At 44.0% G+C, this 21,103-nt stretch overlaps 1 protein-coding gene across 1 annotated transcript in view; it reads right to left on the reverse strand.

Annotated features, from left to right (window-relative positions):
- Positions 1 to 4,374: 4,374 nt before the first annotated feature.
- adgrb1a (adhesion G protein-coupled receptor B1a) overlaps positions 4,375 to 21,103 on the reverse strand; it is a gene marked incomplete at its 5' end in the record, with an annotated part of 60,710 nt that continues 43,981 nt past the window's right edge. Inside the window, 14 exons of the mRNA XM_080857652.1 lie at positions 4,375 to 4,690; positions 5,319 to 5,477; positions 5,751 to 5,786; positions 7,269 to 7,921; positions 9,024 to 9,063; positions 9,295 to 9,390; positions 10,092 to 10,263; positions 13,330 to 13,428; positions 17,634 to 17,719; positions 18,472 to 18,538; positions 18,851 to 18,920; positions 19,108 to 19,258; positions 19,939 to 20,041; positions 20,646 to 20,749. Coding sequence (XP_080713778.1) covers positions 4,496 to 4,690; positions 5,319 to 5,477; positions 5,751 to 5,786; positions 7,269 to 7,921; positions 9,024 to 9,063; positions 9,295 to 9,390; positions 10,092 to 10,263; positions 13,330 to 13,428; positions 17,634 to 17,719; positions 18,472 to 18,538; positions 18,851 to 18,920; positions 19,108 to 19,258; positions 19,939 to 20,041; positions 20,646 to 20,749 — 2,031 coding nt within the window. The 3' untranslated portion in view covers positions 4,375 to 4,495. The remainder of the gene's footprint in view (positions 4,691 to 5,318; positions 5,478 to 5,750; positions 5,787 to 7,268; positions 7,922 to 9,023; positions 9,064 to 9,294; positions 9,391 to 10,091; positions 10,264 to 13,329; positions 13,429 to 17,633; positions 17,720 to 18,471; positions 18,539 to 18,850; positions 18,921 to 19,107; positions 19,259 to 19,938; positions 20,042 to 20,645; positions 20,750 to 21,103) is intronic.

The raw sequence follows: 21,103 nt of genomic DNA on the forward strand, positions 1-21,103 counted from the left end.
AGTCAGTACTGCCATTCACATAATATACTGTACACACACACACACACACACACACACACACACACACACACACACACACACACACACACATACATACATACATACAGACAGACACTGTTTAGCCCATGTGTGGATGACCACAGGATGAACTGGTGGCATGGCCACTGTCCATGGTGCTGACCACCACCTGTTTCTTACTGACTGTGTGTCTAAGAGTGATGGGCATAAACTCTGATAGTGTCATCAAAGTGACGCTAACGTCCATTTTGCCTGGCCTCCATGTTCCCAGAGACATTTTGCAGTTTGATTCTAATTGTAATTGCACTAAAGAGGGAACACAATAAAACAGATGTCACCATGAATTAATGAACCCATGATAAAAAATGTACTTATCACCAAAGAGAAAAAGCCAGCAGGATAATGTGCATTTAATTATTGCTTTGATATTTTTTCACTGTATTTTTGTATCCTCTGGCTGGATGTGTTTTACATGAGCCTGTGTTTCCTCTGACATCCTTCACTGGGTTTTGCTTCAGTATAAGGAGCCGAGAGAATAAAGGGAGAAGAGGGGACAGATTTAAAGAGAGATGGGGGGCGAGAGTGAAAAAGCAACGGAGAAAGAGAAAGAAAAATGGAGAGAGATAGAGAGAGAGAGAGAGAGAGAGAGACAGAGCGAAAGAACCTTAGGCCAGATGAACTCAGACTGCACCCCCTCTCTTCCTTCTCCTCTGCTTCAGCCGTAGTGACTCTACAAAAGCGTTTATTAGAGACTTCGGTCGGGGCATATATTAATGATGTGTGCATATCTGAGTGTGATCCATGTATACAATTTCACTCCGTCACCTCGAGGAGGAGGGGGTGGAGAACACTGCTGCTGTTGCTGTGGCTGCTTCAGAAAATGTGGAAATAAATGTTTGTTGAGTAGTGCGCATACTGGCAGAAGAAATATTAGAATGTCTCACGCTCTAATATTAGGGCTACTTTGCATCTGTCTTTGGAAAGCTTATGGTGACTGACAGCCAGTACATGGCAGTCTGCTGATTCACTGATTGAAGTGCATCACAGTACTAATAGTATAAGCTGATTGCCTGAAATAATTTACAACTGGAATTTATGCATTACCCATAGCATTGAATGCTATTTGATACATATATTTCACATACACACACACACACACACACTATATTCTGTATATATTTGATCAGTGGTGTACAGGGCCAAGCACAGAGTGCAGTGCATGACTGATAATCACTGTTGTCGACAAAAGCTAAAAGAGACACACATGTCCCTGAGGACACAGTGAAGGAGCTGGGGCTGTAAAGCTTTGTTTCTTGTCCCAACCTCAGTCTCAGGCGGAGATCAGGAATTAATACACCAGGCCCTGTCACCCCGCATTAGAGGCCACGACTTACCTCCCACTGCCAGTGCCCTCAAATAAGCATGCCAGCAGAGAATGGGCTGCATAAGAGATGTTGTTTCACATGCAACTAAAACACCAGAGGACAAAGGGGAGTGTGTGTGTGTGTGTGTGTGTGTGTGTGTGTGTGTATGTGTGTGTGTGTGCGTGCATGTGAGAGAGCGAGACCGAGAGAGAGACAAACTAAACTAGTAAATATTGTTATTTCACATTGTACATGATGAACTCCATAAACTAATGCATCTGAGTAATTTGGTAAGAGGTGAGACTTGTACAAGTCTGTGAATGGGAGACAGGTCAGCATCTTAATTGGCACTCATATTATTACAGTTACAGTACAGTTACTTTACATCTTTGTTTTCATTAATGTCAGCATCGATGTTTGCGCTCCCTTTCTCCGTGTCATTTTTTCATTTGTCTCAGAATCCTCCAACAAATCACTGACACGAGGGCAGATCACGAAAAGTTCATCCAGTCACGCAGAAATTGTAAAAATGACTTGCCACTTTGCTCTGTTTATGGCTCCGAATTTGACGTTAGGCCAAGACAAGTTAATAATTACCGCTGAGATAATTAGCAACCGCACTCGGCCAGCCCTGGCAATACACGCAGTGAAAGCCGCCTAATTTGTGCCAGGACAATATTTCTCCTTGCACTTCAGATGATGATGTGTTCTTAAAATCTAATAATAACACACATGACATTTACTCCCCTTCGTATTTACGATCGGTTAAACCTTTATTACCGCGGCGTTCCGCTGTCCAGATTGGATTCCTGCTCAGACTCTGTAAATAATCTGCGGGCTCGTCCACTTGCACTCTGTTTGAGTTATGATCAAGCACACATGCAAAACAGAGCCCCATTTCTTTGGATTTAATTTCGTTGGATTCAAAGTGAGAGCCTTTCTGGGCCACATAAATGGAACAAAATGCAGACTTGTGTTTAGCTGTGTGTTTCACTTCGCAAAAGTGATACAAAATGAAGGACAAAGTGTGGCTGCCTCAAACACAAACATACACACACACAGTGGTGAAGGCGCCCAGAATGTGGTTGTCTTTATACCCCAGTGGGGTTACTTTCCTGTCTACATCAAACAACTCTCAGAACATACAGTATGATAGAGATATACTTTTTATTAGAAATATGACACATTCATCTTGTGCTCTGAAAACTGTACATTAACAAAGAAGATATCCCAGTGAACTAAAAAAGGGACACTGAGGAGGGGGGGTGGGTTGGGCGGGCGAGGGTGGGGGCGGGGGTGGGGGTTGAACAGAGTCAGACAGATAGGTAAGGTCATTAAGAGGGTCAGTGACGGTCAGTGATATTAAAACACACACCGGTACATTAAAGTTACAGAACACCCTTGGAGTCCGGTAACTTGACAAGATAGGGGACCGCGGAGTCATAATGGCAATTATAATAATGATAACAATGTTCCCCCAAGCACAGTTAGAAATATATTTATAGGCTAAAATTCATTCTGTAGAACTCTTTTTTTTTTTTTTTTTTTAAGTAATTACAATGCTGTACAACAGGACTCCTCCCCTTCTCATGGAGTCTTGTGCTTCGCCTGTGTGCACAATTCCACAATCCGACTACAGGCACACACCATCTGTAGTTCTTCTACATATATACTGTATTTATATTTATATGAGTTAGAATTCATGTATTTGCTCGTCTTCATGTTTCAGTTCCTGTCAAAACCCTGTCACAACCCTTAACATATGCAGCCATTTCCGCTCTCGCTGGGCCCTGTACTGCCAAGAGTAATACGATTGGACCCCGCTATAAAGTGGAGACCCAAATCAGTGGGTTGGTTCATGTGGTTTCCGGAGATGCACTGACTGCTTGGCTGTCTGAATGGGCATCACCAAAGGGCATCACAAGTTTATCATCCATACGAACAGGCTCTCATGAAATCTGTGCTGACGTCATAGTAGCTTCCACTGATCAGACTGCCGAGGGGTCCCTCTGGACTCTCTGGTCAGACAGTCTGACAGGGGCACCTGTGGATGTGTGTCGGTTGTATTCTCCCCCACAGTAAGCAGAGCTGGGTAGAGGAGCGGAGGGGACATGACACTGGCACAGGAGGTTTTTCTAGGGCACTGTCTACGGCAGTCTACCCCCCTCGGTTTGGCATTTCATGTCCGCACAGCTGTGTGACTGTGAGGAGGCAGAAGACAGGAATGGTGTCCTCTATCACAGGCAGCAGCTACAGCATCCTTACAAGTGTCCAGGGACACCCTGACAGCCTAAGAGGTCAGAGGTTGGCAATAACAGCAGTACTGGCAGGACTGCAATGAAATATTCTAACAATAACAGCACTGATAATGACAGTTAATATAATGACAAAAAAAGAGGGATTGTCACATGAATTTGCTTTGCTACTTTTTTGGAAAAAGTGACTTGTTTTTAGAACTAGTGGATGATTGAGTTCTTCATTCTCTTTCTATTTCTAATTGGGGAAGTTCAGGGGCACTCTTGAGAGTTTTCACCAAATCGAACAGCCTCCGCGGCTGCGCTAAGGCCCTGCACCCCACGCACAGCCTTTCTAGCTGCGTGATTCATCTTCATAATTATTAACCATAGCCTGCTGCCAATCAGTGTCTGTTTCCATGGTAACATTAGGGTATGAGACAATGGATAAAAAAATTATTATGAACTGTCCCATTCCTTTTATTCAATTTTTTATATAAGAAAATAAAGTGTTATTACTGCCTATGATTTCACCATAAATGAACAACCAATAAATGTAGAGCGACTCCATTGCTGTCATTGCTATGTCACACATCCTCTCGGCAGCATTCACACACTCTCTCTCTCTCACTCACACACACTCACACACTCTCTCTCTCTCTATCACTCACACACACACACTCCTTCCCTTTCTCTCCATTTCTGTAAAAGGTGGAGCACATCCCTCATCCTGGCCAGGACAACATGCCTTCCAACTGGTTGTGGTGTAAAATTGAGGAAGGGCTCTGGTTGGGTCGAGGATGTGGAGGAGGATGAGGAGCAGGAGCTAGAGCTGGAGCTGGAGCTGGAGCTGGAGCTGGAGTCTGTCAGTGGTCCCTCTCACACCTCTGTCTGCAGATCCATGATCTCCTGACCCACCAGAGGGATGGTGGCGCTGGCCTTCTCCCACTCCACCGCCTGCATCTCAAGAGGCGAGGCCTGCAGGGGCTCCAGGTCCTTCCGCACCCATGAGGGGGGCGAGTGGGTCTTCCTGATGCCCTCCCATGCCCGTTTGCTTGGGGTCTGTTGCTTGTCCTAGACGTGGGGAGAGAGAAAAGGAGGTTTAATAAAGGTGTGAAGAGTTTCATTTTATGCTCATCTTAAAGCTCCAGGGGCCAGGTTCTGGGGGTGGGGGCTGGGGAGGAAGCAGTCATTTCTCCCATACAATTAAAATTAAGATGTACTCAGTCTCCCAAAATATGTCCCAAAAGGTTGAGATGAATAACCTGAGATGAAACTGAGATGAAAAATGTTCTGCAGTGAGTATTAAACTCCATTTTGCAACACTCTAGTCAGTGTGCAGGAGAGAGACAGGACACTAGTTCTCCCTTTCCAAACCCTTATGATAATCCAGACATGAGGATATGGGGCAACTGAAAACTGGACATGGGTCTGCAGATATGTGCAGGTTTTTGGCTTGAGGTAGTGGATCAATAAAAATAAAGAGCGAGAGACAGAGAGAGAGAGAGAGGAGGAAAGAGAAACTTGAGCCAATTGGACCAGCTGCTCAAATCTCTCTCTGTGTCCAGAATGTGCTTGGGCCTCAGTGACTCAGCATAATATGCTAAACGGTTATAAGAGACCTATCATTGGACACTGCAGTGAAAGTGAGCTTTGAAGCGTGACTTCAGGGCAGGACAGATGGACAGACGGGGACACGTACGCTCATGTTGGTTTTGTCACTGCCTCCAGACGAAATGCTCCATCTCTTCCCAGCCTTCCCGTCCACAGGAGGGGATTCCCTGTCTTTTTCTGCGTGCTGGATCTTTCTGTTGAGGTCCTGGAACATGTCCTGGTGGCGTTTCCGTGTGTGCATGATTTTCTAGGCCGAAAACAAATATGAAAATGAAGAAGCATCCTATTGAGATGTTTAGCTGTGCACCAAATTAAGTCAAATTCTGTGGTATGGTGGTATAATATGTCACCCCTGAAATGGAATGAAAATGCAATGACAAATAACAGCTAAATATCTTCAGTCCTGCCATTTAACTGGGGCACGCCATCTCAGTTAAATCAAATGGCGCAGTTTTGAACCTTTCTTATGTTCTAAAATCCTCATGATTGAAATCTCTCAATGAAATGATTGTAAAATTACCTCAAAGTCCAGCTCAGCATAGCGTGACTTCCGTCTCTAAACAAACAAAGTAAAAAAAAAAAGGATGTTTACCATTTCACTTAAGAATGGCACATACCACCCAGCTGAATCTCCTCCTTTGGCCTAACAGTGAAAAGCTCTTTCCAGCCCTTCAGCTGCAATCCTATCCTGGGCCAAGTGGAGCACACGACCAAACAGACTGCTGGAGAGATCCTAGACTCTGTAAATAAGTAATGAATCCTGGGAAACTAGGGCTTGAGTGTTTTCATTTGTCTTCCCTTGACCCCTCTTGGCTCGAGCTGGGATAAAACAGCTTGTGACCGCATAACCTTTTCGGGTTCCTCCCTGGCGTGGTGTTTCTGAAGGAAGCCTGACCTTCCTGTCCAGGCTGCCGAGACCTCTACTGCTGCATTACAGAGCCGGCGTCTGGTCCCTGAGGTGAGGAGGGCTCTGGCTGATGTTGGGGGGGGGGGGGTTTGGCGTCGCCTCGTCAGTGTGTCGTGAGCTGGCACTCAGAAGGCGGGGGGAAGGAGGGGGGGGACAGGGGGACGGGACACTGACCTTTCAAGAGCGCTCAACACAGACTACTACTACTATAGTTGCTCTCCTTTATTATTTTTTTAAATACTTGGAAAATGGAGGGTCAACTCATAAATATATATAAAAGTTGCGTTCAAATTGAGTCACCGCATTTGTAGCCAAACATTCCAAAATGTTGGTATAAAATGGCACTATGAAATAGTCTCTAGTAATGGCACTATGAAATTCCTTGCTACCTACGTAAACTAAGGTTGGAGTGAAAAGGTGCTCTAATTGAACGTGTATGAGAATGTGTGGCGCATGAGGTGGGATGGAGGTGCGGAGATTAGAGATGGAGTGGCAGGGAACTGGGTGTTCATCTTTAAACCTGAGGACCACCAGCTAGCGCCTTCTCCTCAGCGTCTCCTGTGCCTGCCTCCCCGCAAGCATGCCGACGCTAACTCAGGCGGCTGAGTGCCGTTAAATGTTAATGAACAACCATTTAGGACAGCAGCCCAGATAGTATGGCGATGAATAATTCAGGCCTGCGCTTGTTTATAATTAAGCTTCACACATGCAGTCGATTAGCGTTGCGGTGCCGGGAGAGCTATCATTCCCCCTGCAGCCTGCAGGTGAACTCAATCTCGCTTTACCCTAAGGGGCTTTTTGCTCCTCAAAACAGTGCTGTGTGCTACAGTGAACAGGACAAGGGAGGGCTTATCTCTGTCAGTGTTTACCGATAAGCTACAGACATGCCTTAAACACCAGCTACAGTTTGAGTTATGAGGAAACTGAGGAAAAAAATGACACTTATTTACTTACAGGATATACAGCATATACAGTTTACACTTATATGGTTGTTCTTGGCTTTATGATCCTGATATTTAACTTGAGTTATATGATTCTACAATTCTCATAATTTATCTGCTTGCTTCCTTCTCCCAGTTCCCTTCTGTAGTATGGCAAGCAAATGCAATGTGATGCAAAGCAAAGCCTCACCTCCAGGGAGCTCATAGACAGCGTGGACACAGTCTCACTCTTGGACATCATTCCTGAGTTCCCCGAGTCCCCAGTTTCGCCGTGGCTGTAGTTAACCTGCGCCTCGCTCGAGACGTTCTGCGCCATCCGGATGGGTGAGTCCCGCTCCACGCAGGACACGCTGATCCGCTCGGACGGCAACGTCTTCAGGCCGAAGCCCGGCACGGGCTCCCCAGGGGGGTTGCTCAGGTGGATGAGACGTGTCTGGGGCAGTTGCTCGATGTTGAGGCTGTACTTCATTGGGTCCTCCTTGCCACCTTTGGCGGGCCTCAGGGTGGCCGTGTTGTTGTTGTTGGGCATAATCATGTATCCCGGGCCCTCTGGCCCTGCTGAGTCTCCTCCAGGGGGCCGGGTGAGGTCCGCATCCAGCTGCTTGAACAGCTCGCCGTCGCAGATGTAGATGGACTTGGCGCTGGGCATCTCGGTGCTGACCCCGGCCATGATGGGCCCTTTGTCCCGCCGCAGGGTGAGCGTGTGGCTGGAGTAGTCGGCCACGTTCTGCAGGTGCTGCTTGGCCATGCTGGCCGGCAGGGTGTTGAAGTTGGAGCCTTTCTGCAGAGAGAGTTGGGCTGATGGTTTCTCCTCACCCTGCAGAGAGGAGCGCTTCAGTGTACCTGAGAAAGGGAGAGAAAAGCAGAGGTGACGAGAGAAAGAGAAAGAGAAAGAGAAAGAAAAAGGTAGAAGACAAAATGAATACATGTTAGATGGCTTTATGATGAAAAGCAAACCGGACACTTCCTGTATGCTATCAGTCCTAATGGGAGTCTATGTCTTTAAGATACTACACAGAATCTAAAGTGGATACCATAACAACAATGCTCATTTGCTGCCATACAGCATATGATAGGACAGCTTGTGTTACTATGGAGATGATTGTGACATTCAACATGCAATCCAACTGCTATATTCTTGGGACATAACACAAAGACATGACGTCTAGACGACTCTAAAACATCTGTCGGCCATTGGCAGTTGGATGGCAAACAATTTTTCCAACGCCTGTGGACGCTGTGATGTAGCGATAAAAGCTGATCTTACTATTCGCTCTTTTCCTACTGTTCTCTCTCTCCCTCTCTCTCTCTCTCTCTCTCTTATATCCCCCACTCCTTTTAACAGAATGGACTGCCTCATGTTGCGTCTCATCTCGTGCTCCGTCTCCAGATGCTTTTTTGATAGCCCGTCTCTGGAGATAATCAGATTCCCGCTCCTGATGGCGATCAGAGCGGAGCTGCTATCTGATGGTGGGGCGTCAGGCGGGACTTAATTACGGGCGGCGGCTGGATTGGAGGCTCCACTGAGGCTCAGCCAGGGAGCCGACAGGCCTGATCATCAGCACATAACCGCTCAGCACGTCTGCCGCGCCGCATCAAAACGGCATTATGGGAAAAGCGATATGCCGCGTCTCTTTGTCGTGACAGCGAGTTGTGCCTCATAAGATGCTGCCACGCTTGCCTGTGGTGATGTGTGCATGTGTGTGTGCGAGGGAATGTGTGTGTGTGTCTGTGTGTTTGGGTGTGTGTGTGATCTGTACGCAAATGAAGAATGGACGGGTGTGGTTTCATGCATGAGAGCGGTGCAAGATGGAAGAGATTAACAAACATCTGTTCACAGGCAAACACACACGCGAACACACACACACACACACACACACACACACACACACACACACACACACACACACACACACACACACACATTATTTTGATGTTGTCTTACCTGATCTACAGGCAATGTCCACATCCTTTTCAAAGTCCGTCTATAACAACAAGAGTAACGGCACTGAAGATTAAAGCATGTTCAATATGATCAGGTGCACTGAAGATTATAGCATGTTCAATACGATCAGGTGCACTGAAGATTAGAGCATGTTCAATGTAATCAGGTGCACTGAAGATTAAAGCATGTTCAATATGATCAGGTGCACTGAAGATTAGAGCATGTTCATCAGGTGAGCCTGCACTCAGATTCCCTGCTCACATCTGCTTACCATGAGCTGGGCATGACCGTTCTGGAATGATCCGCCAGAATCTCCATTCCCGTCTTCTGGTCTGTCCACTACTCTGCACTTCACCGCCTCCTGAACCTTAAACAAACAAACAAACAAATAAACAAACACAGTTGCCTTCCAGAACCAAGACTAACAACTACAGCTCATTCTTATTTCTGACTATGTATTACAATAAAAAACACAGTGTTCCAAAAATATCAATCACAAGTACACAGCCCCATGTTGAAACACAACAGTCCTCGGGGATTCTCTAAATAGCTCCAGGTTCAATGATGCCTGATGCCGTCTACTGAGAAAGAACTACCCTGTAAACGTCTTAAGGTGTCTTCTCTGACAAGACAAAATAAAATAAATTAAACTAAAATGCTGCTTACTAAACCACACGGAAGCCCAGACAAGGGTTCTGAAAACAATCAACTATAATCAAGTTGATTTATAATACTATGAAGGGTTTTAAACAAAGAAAAATAAGAAAAACCCCGGATCCCAGATACCATATATCGGCCAGACTGTAACCTTACAGGTTCTATATTGTACCTTTTTTATATAGCACAGGAAAAGAAGTCAATGTTAATCGGAGTAGAGGTTCATAAATTAACTTATTTGAATGTTCAGTGTAGAGGTTCATAAATTAACTCATTTGAATGTTCAGTGTCATTATGACTTTGAAACATTTTAGTGTGCCTGATAGCTGTGCTTCTAGATGTATAACAAAAGCATGTGATACACAGTGTGAAGCCTGACAACCCTGTTTTGACAGGAGAAGTGAAGCGAACCTCTCTGCGCAGGATGCAGTGCACCATCACAATGACAAAACCTTCCAGCGAGTCAAACACAGCAAACAGGATCTGGAAGAGGGCCGAGCGACGGTCGGTGATAGCCAGTACGGCAGACATCCACGTCAGAGCCAGCAGTGGCAGAACCACGCAAGAGCTCCACAGTGACGCCCTGCAGGATGGGAGGTGAAAAGGCTCCTGGTGAGGACATTCATTTGGTCAGAGATGAAAACAGGCAAAGAGGGCTATGCACACTGGGTTTAAATTCTCTCATTTTAACAGCATTGTTCAATTAGGTCTATGTGACTTTATCATTAATACATTTTAATTTCAGTTATACAATTGTTTTCATTTTGTTCAGTAATCATTTAAATATTAATAATAAATAATAAATGTGCTACAATGGGACATGCATAACCCAACTCATTAAAGCATTGTCTAAAATGAACTTATTCAACTAATTATCCAATTAATGATGCATTAATCTGAAAGTTTAGAAATGTGTCTGTTTCTGCATACTGCACTTGCCCTCTTTGCTGATATTAGAGACATTAACACAAATATCTATATCAGGCCAAAACATACATTTTAAAATCCATATTATAATATGTTTAAAATTCACATAAACAATATGTATGTATGTATGTTTTTTTAGGGTGAGTCAAAACCATATGGGAACAGGTGCACTAAGGAAAATGAAAGAAAGTGAGCACGGGAAGAAGGTGACATCACAAAAAGGAAGGAGGAAGGGAGAAAAACAAAGAAAGCAAGAGGCAGGAGTGAGGGTGAATCAAGGGCCAAAAGGATTTCTCTCCTGATCCACACAACAGTAGAAAGGTATCTCCTCAATCCCTCTACTACTACTACTGCTACTACTACGAGCATGTCTTATTATTTTGTATCATTCATGTCTGCAGACAAACACACACACAAACTCACACACACTCACACACACACATACACAAGCCCTACACGTGAAAAATGACTGCAAATGTATAAAGAGGTACTTTACAGCATATCTAGTGATATAATACCCAAGATAAACTCCACAAACATTACTGCTGCTTTGTCACCCGGACCACCACCACCACCACAATGCTCATTTAAATATAAAGTGTATTTTCATAGTAGAAGAATAGTGCCTGCCCCGATCAAAAGCCAGACGGTTGCACCCATTAGCATCGAGACATCCTGCTCCTTGCAAATGACACGCTATTATGACAAAGGGCTGATAGATATCACCTCTGCGTACACTTTCTCTCTTGAATGCTTCCCTCAGTCAGGCACAGAAAAGCCACGTCAGACAAGTGGAGGCGGGCCTGGCGTCTGGTGAGGGGCAGCTGGGGAAGTTGCCCCAGGTTCAGCCCAAAGTGGGGCAGGACAGAGAGTGATCCTAAATCATAAATATTGGCCATTAATTGGTGGAATATTTAGACAAAAGTATATGTTTTTAGAAGATGTTTGCATTATTTGTTTTGATGCTTGGCATCAATTAATTTATCTTCATGGTACAATATGTTTTAAATTGTTCTGCAAAATGGTTAAGGTTAACCATATGTTACTTTGTCCACACTCCCTTATTTACAAAATGGAGCCGTCCTAATGTCAACTCATAGCTCTGGCGCTTATAAATGGGAAAAAGATTATTTCATTATACAGGCAAGGGAGCGAATGTCTACATTTCTGTAACAAGGCAGACATGCAGAGGCATCAAAAGAGCAAGGTGGGACATTGTTATGTTTGCCTCAGTTAGTCTGCATGTGGTTCTTATCATTTAGACTAGCCTGCAGTAGCTAGCTTACTACTGTACAGGCTAATGTTAGCTAGCTAGCTGGCTATCCACTACAGCAGGCTATTTGTCACTCTAAGTGGTTACCAGCTGGCTGAATTAAAATAATAACAATAAAAAAACTGCTAGCTAATTAAAGTAAAATAAAGTAAAAACGTATAAAATAATATTTGTGCTCTGCCATGTCTCAATACAGATGGTCAACTGATGGTCTACTGCTTTCAATAGACTGCCAGCTGGCACGGAATCTGGACTTCAAGACCTAACACACAACTCTGCAACATAAAGGTGTATGGCAACATAAGGGCATAAAGACACACCATCTTAGAGGCTGATGACGTGTTTCACATGTGTTCAATCGTTCACTTAGCCTACATGTGTCATCGTCAGAAGATCATATTTTACATAACGCTAAGTTTAGATTTTAAAAGTGATTGTCAACGACTCATCATTTTGACATTTGCTAACTTAAAGTTTTCTAAGTGATTATTATATTATGAGTAAATACACTATGCTACTACCAATGTAATATGATGATCCATACAAGTCTATATTTTGAACGTTTTTGAATGAGAGTCAAGTTGACATAACAGCAAAACATGGCTTTGAATATGAATGTCAAGAGTATATAAGCATACTTTTACTTTAACTGGGGTGGGGGCAGGGGCCCTTTGAAATAATTTGGTCCTGGGCCCAGGTATCATGCAAGCAGGCCTTGGGCTTTGGAGAGGTGTAGGTAGTATTGTGGGGGTTGAGACTGAGAGGAGTTTAATAGCACTAACTGATTGTTTTTATTCTGTACGCTCACATACATTGTGTACTTTCTGCATTTGTGTGTGGCAGCACAGGAGAGAACGCTTGTTAAATGATTAAAACTTTTTAGAACATCATATGACATTTTACAATCTGATCCTCTTATTCTAATTAATCGAATTTCCCTACATTAGACACACGCACGCACGCACACTCACACGCACACATACACGATGGACATATACATGTAAATACACACATTCCTCCCTGTACACACACGCACAAATACACACACACACACACACACACACACACACACACACACACACACACACACACACACACACACACACACACAAACACACTAACAAAGATGCATCACCCACACAGTAGGAGCCAGAGCAGTGTGAGAGAGTTCACTGGCAGAAACTCAGCATGACACACAGAAGCCAGGCAGAGAGAGGGACTGAGGAGGTAGGGGAAATGAATGAGGTAAAAAAGCAGGAAAAAAACAAGGGGAAGAGAGAAAGAAGGCGAGAGAGAGTGAATGAGAAAGAGAGAGAGAGAGAGAGAGAGAGAGAGAGAGAGAGAGAGAGAGAGAGAGAGAGAGAGAGAGAGAGAGAGAGGACATGAGAGAGTGAAGGGCAAAAGAAAGAAGCATCATAGAAAAGTTGGTAAATAATTAGCCAGACTAACATGGCGTTACTGGTAGCGGTGGAGGACACGTCAGGCGACGAGATTACTCCGCACTTGGCACATTTGAGCGTCATATTGTACAGTGGCACTGTCATCTGACTGCAAAGTCAAATCAACACACTGAAACACACACGCATACACACGTACGTACATACAAACATACATATGTACACAGACACACACACACAGATACGCACATAGCCAGCCACTGGACATAGTGGTTACAGTATCCCCTTGATATCTCACAACAGTGGAAGCTCTCTTATGCTCAGAAGTGTTATGGTGTGTTAAGCATGGAAGGTGACAGCCAATCAATCCCCATGGCCAAGATATTTTCATAAAGAATGACAGATTTATGATTTTAGGGGAATGGCCCAATGTGGGTGAAGAGGGTGACATTTTTGTTGCCGTTATTTCTTTTTATTGTCTATTTATTTGGATTTCATTCCAAACTCCAGGCGTTTATTGTAGTATGTCAATGAGATTTATAACCCAATTGTTTTTGGTTTGGTGGCTTTTCTTATCCCACAACTTTGTTTCTTTAAGCCTTTATAGGTTTCAGTTATCAGGCCCATACTCAGACTGCCTAGGCTCCCTCAGGCTTATCACACAGGCTGGCCAACAGAAGACAGCATCTCACACACAAACACACACACACACACACACACACACACACACTAACCCACACATACTCGCACATGAGTACAGATAATGCAGACGCACACGTCTACGAAAAACAAATCTGATGTACCTTTTTTGACCTTTTCAGGCATTATTTAATTACATGTGCCTCTACGAAGGTTTGGTCATTTGTGTTTCTCAGGAACTGGGTGGTACACTCACCATGTGTATCAGTTTTCAACTGTTCCTATGATAACCATTACCAAAATTGACCACTGAGGAGAGGTTCCCGTCTGTGGGCCTACTTGAGTTTCCTCGTCTTGACCACGGTGATGTCTTTGCCTTCACCCCACAAACTCCCAACAGCCACAACAACATGAGATCATCTTCAAAATGCCTACTTTTGGCCTCTCTCCAAGCCGTACGTGTAACCCCCTAAGCGCACTGACAAGTGAGTTCGCCATTCTTTCGACATGATTCTGACTCTTGCTTTTAATGAGAGAAATACTGAGAGGTGCACTTAGGAAAGTCAAGAAGAGAGTGTTATAACACAATCACATGCGGCATCATAACCTCATCTGCGATGGGGAGGGGGGGGGGGACTTCTGACAACATATGTCAACATTACAGAGTGCTAACAGAAATGGCCAAAATAACAATTAAATCCATCAGCATGACACGCTGGTGCTAATGGCCAGAGAAATCGATTTGTTTGGCGGCCCACGTGCAGATTAAAAACCACATCATTCCAGAAATTCAATTTCAGGCAAAAGGGCAATACAACCAATAAAAGCTGTGCTGTAGGCAGCGATATTAAAATGCAATCAGCGTTCTTTGAATTACAACGCCATTTCTCCTGTCTTTATGATGAAGACAGGAGGAACTTCAAGGTGCAGAACATGCTGCAGTAATACAGCGCTGCAGATCCAGAGGAAGCCCTAAGGCTGAGGTTGTGTGCTCCGCGTGCTCACCTACACCTAACCCAAACCAGAGTGACCTGAACTCTTTGTGTCTGCATTGCGTTATTGAACTACTGAAGATCAAGCGACAGTAATCGGACTGTAAAGCGGGGGACACTGAAGAGCAAACATTACTTGGCATTACAATGGCAAAGGTGAAAATACGCATCAGAAACAGCTCTGAAGAAGCGGCCAGTGGTCATGCCTTAGCAGAAGTCCACATTCCTCAGCGAAAGGACCCTTCAATGACATCATCCAAGCTAGGAGTAGGGCATAAACTGAGAGAATTAAAAAAAAGAAAGAAAGAAATCACAGCTTAACTACATACTCAGACGAGGTCACGGATGGAATACAGAACAGGCCCTTCTATGTTCATTTTCCGAGACCAATTACTCTGTGAGAGACGGCAGAGGAGAAAGTGGAGAGGCGTCGTCCTGAAGGTGCTTCAACAGCCGTGTCCTATAGATGCCGCTACGTACATAATTACCTTCGAGCCACAATTATTACTTTAATTAAACATGTTATGACTATCAAACTTGAGACACTGGCCCAGAGGCAGGCTCCTGGCCACTGCTTGTACACACCACAAGGGTGTGGAATATCATCACTGTATGCTCATGCTGAACTACCAGTCCCCAGTGCCAAAGTTTAACACATAGTGTCTCACACAGGAGGATATGGGTACCAGTGAATGTGAAATGAGATCAGTTCTGATAGTCCCCAGCAGCAGTGAATACTATACGGCAATGTATATCTCAGCGGCCAGATACACTGATGCAGGCTCTCTAGAGTCAGTAATGGGCAGAGGAATCTGAGCCCTCTGCCAGTACAAATCCCACTGCAGACACAAGCTACATAAAGCTGAGCCATCCCAGTACAACCCCACTGCAGACACAAGCTACATGAAGCTGAGCCCTCTGCCAGTACTAACCCCACTGCAAACACAAGCTACAGGCTAAAAGTCTACAGAAAAAAACAAACTTGCATCTCATTCATTAAAATATACATACATATACATCAAAATGTATACACTCTTACAGTAAAACGTTCTCTCTCTTTCACACACATTTACACGCACACGTACAAAATGTCTTATAGGGTCTGTTCTAATAAATATCTTCCTGAATTCCCAGTGTTTTATTTGGGCACAGCATTTGTTTCACTGAAATAAATCTGTCTAGCAGCATACTTTGTTCTCTATAGTCATAACTAAATTATTTTATTCATGACTGCCTGTAGTAAGGGAGCTGAAATTGAAACTAATTTCAGTTGCGTGGGAGAAGCCAATATTGTCCAATCAGAAGAAAGAAGTTAAATTTAATTATGAGATGGCCATGACCTAACAATGATCAGCCAATCAGAATCAGATGAGTTGGCCAGGACTGCTGAGTGAGAGCAAGGGGATGCTGTGGAACCTCCAACACAATGTTTACTTTTCTCTCCTTGTTTTGGTTGGTTGTTACACACAGCAAAAACAAAACACAATCGATCAGAGAGATCATCGCAGTGGCATAACACATTATTCAGTGAAAGACAAAAGAAAAGCAAATGAAACAGATATACAAAGAAAGAAACACTCTGACAGATGTGAGAGAGTTGGATGCAGGGCAGTGTGAAGTACCGGAGATGGCACATATCAGCTGGAAGGCGCAAGCATTTACCCACAAAACGAAAAAAATTGAAATAACGAGAAATCTCAAGAGGAGAAAGATATCAATTTGACACTTTACCCCCCCCACTTCACACAAGGCTGGCTAAAGCACTCGTTTAATAGTGCCCTTGAATCATTTTTGTTTCTAGTAATTTGTCCCGGGTGTGAGTTGTTTCAGCGTTCTCATAAGCAGGATTTGGGTATTCAGCGAATTAAAGCCAATGATTTTGGACAGCCAGTGTTTCACTTTCTCTAGTTAATGGGCCCTGACTGACTGAGAAAGTGCAGAACGCCACTGCAGCACCCGTAAAAGATGCCTTCTTTCCCTTCCCTTGCAAACTGTCCCAGATGGCCTTTAAATTATACAAAAGCCGAAAAGAGTCCCAGATCAATGGAAATAAATGGGAAAACTCCTGGAGCAGAGCACTATTGATCGGATATATGAATTTGTTATGTTTTATGAGGTTTTTCTTTTTGTGGCTTCCCTGCACCATTTCAAAAAGAAAGAAAGAAAAACAGATATGGATACAAACATATTTATATCAACAACATATAATGACACCTTCAAATCAATTAAAGTTGTAGGGATGCATAAGGGTGACATATGGCAGATTATAAATCAATTAAAAAAATGTGCAATGAGAGTACCAGCCGTGAGCTGATGATTTATCTTTTCAACAGCACCAATAACCAGGCCTGTTTGAATTAACACTGGGTCAAACTGTTCTCTCTCTCTCTCTCTTTCTCTCTCTCTCTTTCTCTTTCACTCTCCTTTGCTTTCTTGTATCAACTGAGAATATTTGTCTCTTGATCTGACTGTAATGATCTTTCACACTCATGTGTTTTTGTCTTTCATGATTATATTAAACCCCCTTTTTTAGCCTTGCATACCACTGTGTCTCCTCTGACTTCATCATCTGAATCGTCTAGCAGCTGTAGCTACAAGGTAACAATAAGTAAGTAGATAAGTTAACATCTACCCCAGTGATATCATCTAAAGCCCCACCCAGAGACCCCTCCCCCAGGCTGGTTATAGGTCGATCAGTGACATGAAGGTGTGGCATGAAGCATACCCCGCCCTCTCCTTCAGTTTCATATCTGTAATGCCGTCTTTGGACACCAATTTGTTAAACACGAGAATCCCGATAACCATGTTAACCTGTTGAAAGAAAAATGGGAAAAGTTAAGACACTGGGCACAGATTATTTGCACAGATCCATCACAAAGAGCTCTGGGCCCATATTAAATGTATCTGCACAGACCATCTTATTTACAGAGTAACATATTCTGCAGTGGCGAGACATAGGATTAAACATTGGTCCTGGCTAAATAATTTGATAATGTAAACATTAAGAGGCCATAATTGTGTGAGTCTATGTGTGTTTGTGCATGTATGTGTGTGTGTGTAAGGGGGGGGTTGCACAAAACTTACTAAGGCATCTGGGAATCTTTCTGCTAAATAGGCAACATAACAACAACAAAAACAGTCTTGTTTTGAGGCCTAGAGCAGCCCCCAAAGCACGAAAACACAACATCATGAAAAGAAACGCAAATTCCCCCGATGAATATGACAGTGCATCAGCAGTGGCATGTCCCGTGCCAAATCATGGCTGACAAATCAATGCATTATCCATTTGGACAGATGTTTCAATCTCCAAAACATTAGATAATCTGATGGTGAGAGCAACACAACACTCCAGCATAGCCTGATTTAGGGCATGTTTTGAGTGTGTGATGACCACTGATAGGATTAGCGGATCAGCTAGAGGACATTAGGATACGAGATCTAGGTTTGTGTGGCTGGTGATGGTGTCTAGTGCAGTCGTGGAAGGCTAAGCCCCTTAGCGCGGTGCGGGCGGGCTGAGACGACTCCGCACACAGACACCAGTGCAGGGGAGAGGGGCGCAGTACCAGCACGACTGCAGCCGCGGGGCCCACGAACGCGTACAGAAGACCACCTTCCAGAGATAACCAGCAGCTGCACACAGAACAGGGGGGAGGTGGGAGGAGGAACAAAACATACAGAGGAGAGAAAGGGGAGAAAATAGAGAAGGAAAACAGCAGTCAGAGATCTAAGAAAAGACATGTAAGAAAAGTGAACAGTTTCTAAAACAGTTAAGATGTTTCTGTTGCATTGTCATGTAGGTCACTTTGGCTTGAAATGCCTTAGGGATGAATTAAAATACATTATGGCATGTTAAAAAACTGTAATTGTGTTGAAAAACATATTGAACGTATATCTAATATACTGACGTTACATTCAAATCTGTGTACATGAAAAAAGACTTACTAGTTGACTGTTCCGTATCCCTTTGCCTTGGTGAAGCCAACAGAGATGGCTACGACTAGTGCGGGCAAACCTGCAGGAGGAAGACAAGGAGGCCATGAAATCGGACACACACACACACACACACACACACATACACACACGCAAACACACACACACACACACAGACACACACACACACACATAGAGAGAGAGAGAAGCAGGACAGTGCTTTAGGGGACAGAGTAGGCTGGCGAAGGAGGGCAGGAGAGAGGTCTCACCCCAGCCCAGACACAGGAAACGCTTGCGTATGATCCGGTTCCTAAGGCGGCCTGTCACAGCCATGTAAGACTGCCATGCCTCCGTCAGCACCCAGCAGAAGGAGGAGAGGAAGAAGAAGTGAAGAAAGGCAGCAACCAGAGGACACACAACCTGAGAGAGAGAGAGAGAGAGAGAACATAGAAGAGATAGAGAGAAGAGAGAGAGCAGACAGAGGGGGCGAGGGAGTGAGAATGGAAGAGAGAGAAGTATTTCAGAAAGGAAAGAGGTGAGAAAGGAAAAGGCAAATACAGATGAGAAATAGATGAGAAATAGAGGACATATAGAGGAGATATAGAGGATTAGATAGAGGAGAAATAAAGGAAAAATAGAGGAGAGGATAGAGAAAGTAAGAAGCAGCAACAATAGTGGCAGACATTTGAGTGTTAGTATGGACTGAATCTGACCTTTGCTTTCATGTTTACTGACATGTTGTTTTGTATTCTTGTTCTATTTGTATCACTAATCCTCTCTATAGAATAAAGAGTGTTTTCCCCAGAAGCCTTGATAGGCTTTAGCCTCTCACGTCTAAAGCAGCATGAGGGTTCCGTTCCTTAAAATTACCTTCCTTCTTTATGGGTACCTACCCATCTTTTGTTATATAATATGCCCATGGGCTGTGGGTATTTTTGATTAAGGTACACTGACTAGAATAATTCTGACATTTCTTCATTCATGCTTGACTTTTTGTCTCGAAGGTATTCACAGTATACAGCTTCTCTGAAGTCATTTTTTAAAGTGCCCTCGGCTTCAGGCTTGTATGTGGATGTGGATGAGTGGGGCGTTGACGATACCTTGTTCCTTGTCTGTGTCTGTCCAATGAGTATCAGTGCATTGGAGGAGATGATTGACAGGCAGAAGTTGATGAGGATGACAGAACGCTCGGAGCGAATGTACCTGCAAAAACACATCGTAACACATAGCTTATAAAAACCACCCTGGCACTTCAAAGATCACACACAGACAACACAACGGTTCACAGACCTACATGGGCACATATTAGCTCACAAATTCATTCCAACACACAATGGTGTAGTCCACTGCGCACAGTCATACGTACTAGCTGAAATGAACACACACACACCAGTTTACGCCATAATTAATAGCAAAACGCTGTCACAACGATGTATACACACACACACATTGTCCAGCGCCAGTCTTGAAAGACGCGTGCTGTAAAGGTTTAACTGCTTTTGAGAGATGCCTGCTGTACACGTTTAACTGCTTTTGAGAGACGTGTGCTGTACACGTTTAAATGCTTTTGAGAGATGTGTGCTGTACACGTTAAAATACTTTTGAGAGATGTCTACTGTACATATTTAGCTGCTCTTGTATTCTGGAAACTCTTCTGCTGTGCTAGACAGATGAATGAATGCAGCGTCATTAACACAGCTATTTCTGTTGTTCTCAGCCTTGGCTTGCTTAGGCTCATTTTAATGTGTGAAATCAGTTGTGTGTGTGTGTGTGTGTGTGTGTGTGTGTGTGTGAGTGTGGGTCTCACCTCCACACAGACACGTAGATGATGATGAGCAGCAGCAAAGTGAGAGAGGACACTCCACATCCTACGATCAGCGTCACCGATGGCATCTGCGTTTTATCCATGTTCTAGACAGAACACACACAAATACAGAAACACATTAAGAGCTGCGTCAAAATGACTGAATCTGCACAAACAGAGATACACACACACACACTCACACACAGATGCCTGTTCTGTCAGCACTTTTCAGGCAAATACTGGTGTCTGGTGTCAGTGCAGTGCAGCTGCTGTTTGTCAGGGCCTGCTGGAAGGACAAGGTCACTTCAAGGTGGAACTGCGAAGGGAAGCATATCTTCAGCAGAGCGCATAAGTGATTTCTCTGAACTCTCACCGCATGTGATGCCAATACCCACAGAGCAAAAGAGAGACAGAAAGGACTGAATGACCTTCGGATTAGTGCATATGCACAAATAAACACT

The sequence above is a fragment of the Sprattus sprattus genome (assembly GCF_963457725.1).
Source record: "Sprattus sprattus genome assembly, chromosome: 19".
Lineage (NCBI taxonomy): Eukaryota > Metazoa > Chordata > Actinopteri > Clupeiformes > Clupeidae > Sprattus > Sprattus sprattus.